This window comes from Taudactylus pleione, unplaced genomic scaffold, assembly GCF_031769625.1.
Source record: "Taudactylus pleione unplaced genomic scaffold, aTauple2 ptg001594l, whole genome shotgun sequence".
In the NCBI taxonomy this organism is placed as follows: Eukaryota; Metazoa; Chordata; class Amphibia; order Anura; family Myobatrachidae; genus Taudactylus; species Taudactylus pleione.
In genome coordinates, this window is record NW_028285991.1 from 687,309 (window position 1) to 699,682 (window position 12,374).

A 12,374-nucleotide genomic window follows, 5' to 3' on the forward strand; every position below is an offset into this window, starting at 1 on the left:
GAGTTATGTGAAAAAATAGAAAATTGATAATCGGATCACTGTTGTCAGAACTTGATTTGAACTTGGACCCGGAGTGGAGACAGGTGATGACCGTAGAACGGGTTTTTGGTATTGAAACAAAGCTGGCCTTAGAGGGGTGTTATTCATGAATAAAAGATGAAATGAAGGAAGCTTGATTGTAGAAACCTGTAGAAATTGTGGCGTATGTCAGACTTAGGAACTGTAACACCAGAGGGGACACTAGAACCACGGGAATGGCAGGTTCTCCAGCAGGAGAGGCAACCAGTATGGTGCACACAGCAATCGGGAGTCCGAGGGGTCAAGAGCTGGAACTAAAGCAAAGCTGAGTGGTGACTGATTGCAGCTGGAGCTAAAGCAGACTGAGCAGTGACAGAGTGTAGCTGGAACTGCAGGATACAGCAATACCACAAAGAGAACTAGCACACAGCTTGCGCTGTGTATAACATTGCACTGGCAAGTAAAGGACTTCCACACAGCCCTTAAGTACCCAAGGAAGGTGCTTGATTGGTTGCTAGGACTCCCAGGATGATGCTGTGACCGGACAGGCGGAACAGGTCACATGCCCAAATCCAAAATGGCAGCACCCAGTAGCTGCCTGTCATGAACCACAGCATTCCGTCAAGCCGCCATCCTTCAGGACTCACCTGCACCTGCGCACCACCGGAAGCCAGTACCCCCGCCGAAGGGACCCCACCAGAAAGCCCGGACAGGTAAGGTGCGTGACCTCTGGCGCTGTACAGGCCTGGTCGTGACAGTACCCCCTCCTTTATGAGTGACCTTTGGACACTTTTTTGGTTTTCCTGGATTTCGGTATAGAATTTCCGAACCAGACGAGGAGCATGGACATCCTCTGCTTTCACCCAACATCGTTCTTCAGGACCATAACCTCTCCAATCTAGAAGATATTGGAGTTGTCCATAACAATGAGAGTCTAAGATTTGTTTAACTTGGAACTCCACTCCTCTCTCTGTTTGAACTTTGGGAGTCTGCAGCAAAACTTTGAGGAATCGATTGAGAATTAGATTTTTTAATAGGGAGATATGGAAAGAATTTGGTATTTTGAGATAAAGAGGAAGCTTCAATTTGTAAGCCACGGGGTTGATAACTTCGGTGATGGAGAAGGGACCAATTAAAAAGGGAAGCAAACTTCATTGAAGGAACTCTGAGCCGCAGATTACGAGTAGATAGCCAAACTTGGTCTCCCACTTTCATACTGGGAACAGCCCTTCACTTCCTATCTGCTCCTAACTTGTATCGGTGAGAAGTTTTTAGAAGGGAAGAATGGACTTGAGTCCAAATTTGTGAAAAATTTTGTAATGTTAATGTCACGGCTGGAATGCCGTAAAGCGGTAGATCCTTAAACTCTGGAACTCTGAGATGAAGTCCGTAAACTATGAAAAATGGGGTTTGTCCAGTGGAAGAATGATAAGAGCTGTTGTGTGCAAACTTGGCCCAAGGTAGAGAATCAGACAGTTATTCTGAGATGATGACACATAGATCCATAAAAAGGTTTCAAGATCTTGATTCACCCTTTCAGTAGATCCATTGGTTTGGGGATGATAAGCTGTAGAAAAATTCAGTTTGACTTGTAGAATGGAGCACAAGAATTTGGCCACAAACTGGACTCCTCGGTCCAAAACAATTTCAGTAAGAAGTCCATGTAAACAAAATATATGATGAGCGAAGAGTTGGGCTAACTCAAGAGCAGATGGTAGTTTTTTTAGAGGTATGTAGTGCACCATTTTCGAGAATCGGCCAATAACTACCCAAATGGTGGTATAGCCATTGGAGATGGGTAAATCTGTTACAAAGTCCATAGACAAATGAGACCAGGGATGAGTCGGAATGGATAGAGGCTTCAGATCACCTGCAGGAGCTTGTCTGGATGTTTTATGTTGCGCACATAGAGTGCAAGAAGAGATGAATTCTGCAACTTCAGACTTCATGGCTTGCCACCAATAGGAGCGCTGTAAAAATTCCAGAGATTTATGGATGCCCATGTGCCCTGAAAAGCGAGAAGTATATGCCCAAGTTAGAATTTGCTTACGTAGATCTGGTGCTACAAAAGTTTTTCCAGGAGGTGGTTGGATGCGAACAGTAACAAAGCCTTTGGGCTCTAAGACTGTAGACTCTTTAAGATCTTCTGGGAGATTGTCAGAGGATAAGGAACGAGAAAGGCCTTTCAGCTTAGGGATCCTTGTTGAAAGGTCAAAGTAAAGTTGAATCGAGAAAAGAATATAGCCCATCGAACCAAACGTGAACTGAGACACTGATTGTTCTTTAGAAATAGTAGTTTCCGATGGTCCGTATATACGATGATGGGAAATTTAGCTCACTCAAATTGATAACGACATTCTGTGAAGGCTAATTTGACTGCCAATAGTTCTTGTTCCCTTAGAGGATAGTTTCTCTCGGCTGTTAAAAACTTTTTGGAATCATATCCACAAGGATGGACCTTATTATCTTCGAATCTCTGTGATAGTACCACCCCTACAGCTTTGGACGAGGCATCTACCTCCATGAAAAAAGGACTATCAATATCAGGTTGTCGTAAGATGGTTGCAAAAATGAAAGCCTCATTCAGCATGTGAAAGGCTGTCAGCTTCGGGAGGCCACTGAGAAGGGTTAGCCCCTTTGCGGGTCAAAGCTGGTACCACTAGGGATGAGAATCCTTTTATGAACTTCCTGTAGTTATTGGCAAACCCTAAGAGTCTTTGTACTGCTTTCAATGAATTGGGACGAGACCAGTCCAGGATAGCTTGTACTTTCTTGGGATCCATTTCTAGGCTGGAACCTGAGATGACATATCCTAAAAATGGAATGGAATATACCTTAAATACACACTTCTCCACCTTGCAGTATAAGTGATTCCTTCTCAGGTGACTCAGAACCTCCCTCACCTAAGACTGATGTTTTTCAAGACAGGAGGAAAAAATTAGGATGTCATCCTGGTAAATGACTACAGATATATACAGTAAATCTCAGAAAATGTCATTAAAGAAGTTTATTAAGACAGTGGGTGCGTTGCAGAGGCCGAAGGGTATTCCCTATGTGTTGAAGGCGGTCTTCCATTCATCGCCTGGACATATTCTAATGAGGTTGTATGCCCCTCTTAAATCCAATTTTGTAAATACTGTGGCCCCTTTTAATCGTCAAAAAGTTTGGTGATGACGGGTAACGGGTATTGATTCTTAATAGTTATGTAGTTTAAGCCCCGGTAATCGATGCAGGGTCGAAGGCCTCCATCCTTTTTGGACACAAAATAGAACCCTGCACCAGCTGGAGAAGTGGAAGGTCGAATAAATCGCTTTTGTAGGTTTTCTTGTATATATTCCGACATAGCCTTGGTCTCGGGTAAAGACAGCAGGTAAGTACGGCCTCGCAGAGGAGTTTTGCCAGATACCTACTCAATGGGGTAATCCCAATCCCGATGTGGAGGCAGGGTATCAGCCCTGGTTTTACAAAAGACGTCACTAAAGGAGATATACTGGCTGGGAATCTGCATATGTAGAATCTCTTTAATAGATTTAATACAAGGAAGACAGTATACATAACAGGCATTTCCCCAGGACAGGACTTGTATGGAGCTCCAATCAATTCTTGGAGTGTGCTTACATAGCCAAGGATATCCCAGAATGATTCCATGAGAGGCCTTGGGAATGACAGGAAATTGTATGGATTCTGGACCTCATTCAGACCCGGTCGCAAGCGCTGAGCGCTCGCAACCGGGTCGATGTTTAGGCCCTGCGCACACGCAGCAGCCGCACTGCGCGTGCGCAAGCCCCGGAGCGAGAGAGAAACTCTCTCGCTCCGGAGCTCACTACAAAAGGGCCGGCTGTCGATGTTGATCGACAGCTCGGCCCGTTCTGAAGGCGGGGCGGGGGGGGTGGTTTCACAAATGGAGGAGTTCCTTAAGGAACGCCTACCGTTTTGTGGGTGGCCGCACTGACATCAGCAATGATATCAGTGGGGAGCTTCCTGCTCAGAGCAGGAAGCTCCCTGGGACTTGCGGTTGCCGAGACCCAACCTTAGGGTCTCATCGCAAGCCCCGATGGTTGCGATGGTCTTGACCATCGTGACCATCACCCTGGTCGGTCGCTAACCTGTGGGTGGTAACCCACAGCTTAGCTAGCGACTAGGAGGCCGCACTAAAAAATAGAAGCGGCCGCCCTCATTCAGAACGAGCGCCCGCTTCTTGCGAGCGCCTCTGAATGAGGGCCACTGTGTGGAGTGCCCCCACACGAACTTGTACAGGTTGAGTTTGTAAAGAAACAATTCCATTGGCTATTTGACTGCCGTTCACTGCTGACAGGGTGATTGTATGATCGAGTGATATAACTGGAATCTGAAATTTTTGGAGTAGCTCTGCGGTGATAAAATTCTCGGCAGCCCCTGAATCAAGGAGAGAGAGAACAATTTTACCTTGTACTAATTCCAGAGTAATGGACATGGCTGATTCGGTTTTAGATGGAGATGATGACATAACTCCCAACCTGGTGTCTCCGGAGTCAGTTAGGAGCGGAAGTTTCCTGGACGGCGGGAGCAGGAAGCAACTAAATGACCAGTCCCTCCACAGTACATGCAAAGGTTTTCACGCTGGCGTCTTTGCCATTCCTCAATAGTGAGATGATCCCGGTTAATCTGCATGGGTTCATCGTTCACAGGTTCTGATATGGAGGTTATAGGGATAATAGGGGTCATTCAGACCCATTCGAGAGCAAAGGACGCTCGCAAATGGGTCGATGTTGCCCCACTGCGCATGCGCACGACGGAGGGAGCTCCGTCGTGCGCATGCGCAAGACCCGGACTGCGACAGCCAAGCTGTCACTCTGGGTCTCACACCATAGGGGGCGTGCTGTCGATGTTGATTGACAGCACGCCCTCTCTGGTGGGCGTGCCGGGGGCGTGGCGGCCAGACGGAGGCGTTCCCTACCGTCTGAAGCCGGCCCCACTGACATCACTAGTGATGTCAGTCGGAGTGATTTTGGCTCTAATAGAGACAAAATCACTCCAGGGCTTGCGGCAGCGAGACCCTACCCCAGGTTCTCGTCGCAATCCCGATGGTCGCGATGGTCTTTGACCATCGCGACCATCATCATGGACGCTCGCTATAGCTGTGGGTGGTCACCCACATTTATACGAGCGTCCAGGAGGACGCTCCATTTTCGTGGAGGAGGGCCCTGATTCAGAGCGAGCGCTCTGGTCAGAGCGTCCGGCTCTGAATCAGGCCCATTGATAGGACGAAATCTGAAATGAACAACCTTATTCTTTTCAATTTGTCGTTCGCGATATTGTAAATCCACTTTATTACAAAGAGAAATAATGTCATTTAGAATGGTAGGTAGATCTCGTGTAGCGAGGTAATAGTTTATCGATCCAAAAGACAACTCCAAAAAGCGGAGATCAGAACTTCCTCGTTTCTGAGGATGAAGTTTGGAACTGGATGTCATGGCTGACTGGACGATTCCCTTGATGGAGACGCATGACGTCAGCGAATGCTGACGTTGTTCTCCCTGGTGCGTCAAATATCCTCCGGAAGGACGCCAGAAAGTCTGTGTAATTATCCAGTAATGATTCTGACCTTTCCCATAATGGTGAAACTCAATCTAAAGCGGATCCAGACAAAAGGGAAACTATTTAGGCGACCTTAGATTTAGGAGTAGGAAATTTCGCAGGTTGGAGAGTGAAATGGACATCGCACTGATTGAGGAATCCGCGACACATTTTAGTGTTTCCATCGAATTTGTTAGGTGTTGTTAAATGCACATGGGATGGAGCGGCTGGAGCAGCAGCAATCGGAGCAGCTTGTTGATTAGTAGCTGCAGGAATGTTCACTGTAACAAGGGAAGCTTGCAATACATCCTGACGGAGTGACATATCTTGAAGGAATTGAGCTAGCTGCCACTGTGAGGCTTCCAGTCCCTCTAAGCGTTTGGCAATACCTTGCAGTAGAACCGCTCCAGGATCCTGTCCACTTGCCGAATCCATAGGGCCAGTGCAAACTGTCAGAACTTGATTTGAACTTGGACCCGAGGTGGAGACAGGTGATGACCATAGAACGGGCTTTTGGTATTGAAATTAAGCTGCCTTAGAGGGGTGTTACTCATGAATAAAAGATGAAATGAAGGATGCTTGATTGTAGAAAACTGTAGAAATTGTGGAGTATGTCAGATTTAGGAACTGGAATACTGGAGGGGACACTAGAACCACGGGAATGGTAGGTTCTCCAGCAGGAGAGGCAAGCAGGATGGTGCACACAGCAATCGGAAGTCCAAGGGGTTAAGAGCTGGAACTAAAGCAGACTGAGCAATGACAGAGTGCAGCTAGAACTGCAGGATACAACAATAACACAAGGGAGCTCAGAGAATAGCACACAGCTTGCGCTGTGTATAACATTGCATTGGCAACTAGGACTTCCACACAGCCCTTAAGTACCCAAGGAAGGTGCATGATTGATGGAATAACTCATCTAGTCCCAAGGTGCGCTGTCTTGGAGTTATCCTGCACTCATCCCTCTCCTTCAAACCACATATCCAGAATCTTTCACAGTCCTGTCATTTCCATCTCAAAAATATTTCTAAGATCAGACCCTATCTCACCTAGGATGCTACTAAAACCCTCATACACTCACTGGTCATCTCCAGATTGGACTACTGTAACCTCCTATCTGGCCTCCCCAAATCCCATCTCTCTTCTCTCCAGTCTATCCTTAATGCTGCTGCATGGCTTATCTTCATCTCCAAATGCTCTACATCTGCCTCCCCTCTCCTACAAGCCCTCCACTGGCTCCCCTTCCCTTTTAGAACCCAATTTAAGGTTCTCACGCTCACTTAAAAAGCCCTCACCCAATTTTCTCCCATATACATCTCTGATCTCATCTCACTTCACTCTCCTCTCTGCTCTCTTCGTTCAACTAATGCAGACTGCCTTTCATGCCAGCTGGTTTCTTCCTCCCACTCCTGCCTCCAAGATTTTGCCCACACTACTCCCCACCTCTGGAACTCTCTCCCACTCCCCATCAGACTCTCCACCTCTTTGCAATCCTTCAAAAGGGCTCTCAAGACCCACTACTTCATCAAAGCTTTCCAGCTATCATTCTAACTCCCTGCTACATGCTCCTTCCTCCCCATCTACCCCATCTGTGTCACCCCTGTTTGTCTTTCCCTCCCTTTTAGAATGTAAGCTCTTACGTGCAGGGCCCTCTACCCTCTTGTGCTTCTCCCTACTATAGTTTCATCTACTTCTTACTCACCACTAGGGCACCTAACACTTGGTTGCTTATGCTCTGTTGCTTATCTGGGTGTTATGGTCACTAATGTAGCAATATATATTATCCATGTCCTGGTCCTGTATTGTATTGTTCTGTAAGTCGCTTGTCTACAACTTGTTTATGTACTATGTAAGGCGCTTAGGAACATTTGTGGCGCCATATAAATAAATGATAATAATAATGATTGGTTGCTAGGAATCCCAGGATGATGCTGTGATAGGCAGAACAGGTCACATGCCCAAATCCAAGATGGCGCCGCCCAGTAGCTGCCTGTCATGATCCACAGCCTGCAGTCCAGCCACCATCCTTCAGGACTCACCTGCACCCGCGTACCACCTGAAGCCAGTACCCCCGCTGAAGAGACCCCGCCAGAGAGCCTGGACAGGTAAGGTCCGCGACCTCTGGCGCTGCACAGACCTGGTCGTGACAACTGTGACAAGTGCTCCTTAATTATTTACTTAAATTTCAGGAACTTGGGTGCAGCAAACTCAGAGCTCCATGTACTAACACTGCACTTACAAAAATCCGCTACTCCTTTGCCTGTCATCGTTGTGATGCAGGAAGTGGCTACCATGCTATTTATCAAAATGAGAGGGTGAACATAAAGTTGGCCTCGGCAGTGTCTGCGGAAATGCATAGCACATTTTGAATCAGCTGTGCACATGTGCAGTAGGTTAAACAGATACATGCATGATACGTGACCTCCATTTGAATGACCAGGCCCAAAAGACTGCATCTCCCTCCATCCTCACTGTGACCTCCCCATCACAAATCTTGGACTTGACAACACCAGGTTTCCTCTCCCAGCAATGCAGCCAGCTCATAGGTGCCAGAAGAAGGAGGAGAAGCAAATATCAGCACCTAGAGGTGACCAAATCCGCACTGGTGAAGAAACCTAATGGTAAGTGACATTTCTTCTTAGTTATAGCTGGGTCACTAAGTGCCTCCATAAGTTCCTATGGTGGCGCCAATATTCTAAGCTGCTATTAGCGCTTGCAGGCAGAAGACAGAGAAATCCCTTTGGTACATATCGAAGAGCAATATGTACAGGGAATTTCTATTTCTTTTTCGTTTTCATACCTTATCTACTCTTAGTACATGGAGCTCCCAGTTTTTAAAGAGCCTGCTGATAAACAGTTTCCTATATGCATTATTCACCTTAAGTAGAAAGCAGAGCATGGCAATGCACCATGGCAGGCTACGCCACAGAAAAACTCACATGCCTAGAGATAAATGAAGAGAGCCAACCACATAAATTATTTTGTACTTGTGCCCAGTGGCCAATTTTACCTAGGGGCTGCAGCCATTAGAGTACATATTTAAGGTTATCCATGCTTGAGCACAGGTGACTTAATTAGTAGCTCAGTCAATTAGATTTAACCATCTGTGCTCAAGCATGAATATCCTTAAAACCTGGACTGTAACTGCAGAAATTGGGCACCTCTGGAATATGCCACTGATAACAAACAAAAGCTGAGTTTGACATAAATGACATGTTTCTAGCAAAGCAGTCAGATGTACAGAGCAGTTACCTGTGTGAAAAGCAATGGCTGCACTGTCATCACTTCTACAAGTGTTTCCCACAGCAGCAATACTGGCTTCAAACTCCAGACCACAGGCGAGTGTTGTATAGCTGCACGACGTGTTGGTTGTTTGGCAGTAATACTGCTCTCCATTACTTCCATTGGCTACCAAAATGTAATCCACAGCTCCTGGGGTCTTTGACCATGCCACAGTTACTATATTAGACTCGCAGCTAATATCAGCCTGCACTTCACTGGGCGTACAGGGAACTGGAAAGAGATCAGAGGATTTATTTATAGTAAAATCTACACTAGAAGTAAGATGTAGCAATTTTGTAGAAATACTCTGCACCCCGAAGTACTATATTCACTGGATCTTCCAGCTAACTATAAAGGGAATCGAGAATGGTCGAGTTTAGTTTTTTTTTATTTCGATTGCATCGCCGAATCTCGGGTGATTTTCCCGTTTTTCATCTCTCAAATTTGAGTGAGTTTAGCTGAAAGTGAGATGGCCGATGGTGAAGCAGATCGAGATATCTCCCCCGAGTTGCAAGTGAAGATGAGATTACTCACCCGAGACTGCAGTGTTTTCTCTCTGCAAATCTCTTCTGAGCTAGCAGCCTGCACATATCAGTGAGATATGTGTAAGCTGCTTGTGTGTTAGACCTGTAAAAAACGGGTTAAATTATTTTTAAAAAAATTATGTAGGGACCCCCCCCAAAAGCCTAACCAGCTTGTCCTGGTACCTAAAATTACGGGGAAGAAAATGAGTAGGGTTCCACCATAATTTAGGTACTAGCACCAGGCTGCAGGGCCAGTCCTGCTTTTAAATATAGGGGGGAAAAATTGCACAGGGGTCCCCCTATATTTAAACCAGCACCGGACCCAAAACGACCACGGTGTAATGCCACAGTCAGGAGACCCTATTACCGGGTCTCCAGGGCCAAAGCATTAACACCCCAAGCCACTTAGGCCAAGCTGGGGATCTCAGGGGAGGTGGGGTCCCCCCTCTCACAAAACCCCAGTCCTAGTCTGAAGCCCGGGGCTCTTCCCCGCACCCCTGGGCTGTGGGTATGGGAGTAATAAAGTGTAAAATTTAAAGAAACTTTTGTATTTTACAGTGGAACTACAGGTGCCAGCATGCAAGTCTGGGGCTGGGGACCTCAAGTAATTTTAAAAAAATTAATTTAACCCATTTTTAACTAATTAAAGGCAGAAACATACACAAATCACAATGATTTGTGTATGTTTCAGGCTAACTCACAGCTCAGGAAGTGGAGAGTTAAAGGGGGGTATCCACTAGGCAATTTTGACAGGCGATTGCACGATAAAGACGTCATTATCGTGCAATCACCAGCAAATTGCCCACAAATCGGGCATGTAAATGACAAAAACGACCAGCGATGCGCGTGCCCACTGGTCGTTTTTGCCATCTATCATCGCCCGTACATGCTGGTCAACCTGACGATTTCGTCAGGTTCAGCATGTACGGGGAGCAATAGAGAGCACCTACTGTTCTCTTGCTGCTGCCGGACCTCTCTGCAATACACGGGAAAGGAAACAAACAGTCACAGCCTGATGATGATGCTGGACACTCACAACATGTGAGTGTCCAGCGTCATCAGGCTGTGACTGTTTGTTTCCCTTCCCGTGTAATGCAGAGATGTCCAGCAGCAGCAAGAGCGGCAGAGAGGTCCGTGTCTTGATCTGCCTAGACTGAACGAGTGAACGTTCAGTCTAGGCGCATCACTAGATATACAAACGAGAGCACGATTGCAATGTCTTAATTGTGCTCTCATTTGTATATCTAGTACTGGATACCCACCTTTAGAAAAGTAATTTGGACAGAGAGTTTGCTGTCATCTCACCCGAGCTTGTCATCCCTATTCTTAGTAAATTTAGAGATGTATATTTTAGGTGAAAAGTAGTTCCGATTTGCCCAATGGTGAGTTGATTCGAGTTAGCTATCTCCCCCGAGTTTTATGAGTGAGAAGAGAGAAATATCTCTGTATCTCACCCGACTTTACCTTTAGTAAATTTGCGAAATGAAAATCAACCCTTAAATCACCCGAGATTGACATCTCGACCAATCTCGATTCTTAGTCAATTTACACCTAGAAATTAATACACATCTATACAGCATGGAGCATGCACTCCTTCTCATAGAGCTCTAATAATCCCAAAATATGCCAAACTTACAAGTAACAAGTTATTCAAAACAAATGTCTTATGCTATACCATAGAGTTACGTTTGGAACTATTATTGTGTTCTTGGATGTAACCGTTTAAGATGGCTCAAGTCATACAGAACTCTTATTAGGTATTTTGTTCCATTTTGCTTCAAAGTCCCCTGTCTGGTGGTTCCACAGCAACCATATTAAAGTCCAGGGTGCAATATTTTTATTGAAGCCTCTAATGAGGAACTGTTAGTAATATCAGATTTTAATTTCAGATTTATTTTAGATACACTACCATCAAGTCAATTGTTATATAAATATAAAGGCAGTTTATACGATAGGCCATCTTACCTGTGTATAACTCTACAGGAAAGCTGGGTGCGCTCTCACACTGATCATTGACTGCTGTCACTATCACATCATAAGTCTGTCCGCAGGGGAGAGCACTGATCTCACAACCAAGCTCAGTGCTGTTACATACAACATAGTGTTTCTCAGCTGTTCTCAGAACTGAGAAATAACTCAGAGCTCCCAGGGCTTTATCCCAGCTCACTTGGGCAGCTGAGTTGGAGCAGTTCATTTTAGGAACCACATTTTGAGGCTGACATGGTGCTGAAACAATAAAGACACAATCCTTGTCACTTCTCACTCAGGTGACAATATTACTTATAGCTGTAGAAATGTTTTGAAAAATCATACTGTAGCTAAGACTGGAGCATGTGTTATCAAAATGCCCAGAACACTTGCATATTGATACAAAGACCTTACCTGTTATAAGTGTAGATGGGGCACTTGTTGGACCCCAGCAATGTTTATTGATGGCTGTAACTGTCACAGTATATATCTGACCACATTTCAGCTCATTGATGGTGCAGCCTGTGTCTTCTGTATGACAGGAGAGTGTCTCTTCTCCCAGGCTGGTGGCATTGGACATGTAACTGACTGCTCCAGAGGTTGTGCTCCAGGACAATGAAATTGAGTTGTTGTAACAGTGGAGCTGTGGTGGTTCCTGCACTGGTAGACAAGGGGCTGGAGAAAACACATTATTATCTTTTTATTGCCAATACATGTTATTTTATATGGGATGTAGCTGTAATGCCGACGCCCGGGTAGCCGTCAGACGGAATCCCGGCGTCAAAATCCCGACATAGGACTAAAGTTAGGCTTCGAAATCCAGATGCCTATCTTTAGCCCAACGACGGAATCTCGTCTGACGGCTTCCCGAATGAAGGTAAGCGGGGACAGGGTTAGCATTAGCCGCGGGAGGGGAGGGTTAGGTTTAGGTGACATGGCCCCGAGGTGACATGGCCCCGAGGGGGACATAGGGTTAGGCACCCCCCAGGGAGGGTTAGGGTTAGGCTTTGGGGGGCTTAGGGTTAGGCC

The 12,374-nt window shown here is 46.0% G+C and overlaps 1 protein-coding gene across 1 annotated transcript in view; it reads right to left on the bottom strand.

Moving 5' to 3' along the window:
• The window catches only part of LOC148442248 (uncharacterized), a 151,568-nt gene that overhangs the window by 93,592 nt on the left and 45,602 nt on the right, over positions 1-12,374 (bottom strand). Inside the window, exons 14-16 of the mRNA XM_088464124.1 lie at positions 11,760-12,020; positions 11,343-11,603; positions 8,824-9,084 (exon numbers count right to left, since the gene is read on the bottom strand). Coding sequence (XP_088320250.1) covers positions 8,824-9,084; positions 11,343-11,603; positions 11,760-12,020 — 783 coding nt within the window. The remainder of the gene's footprint in view (positions 1-8,823; positions 9,085-11,342; positions 11,604-11,759; positions 12,021-12,374) is intronic.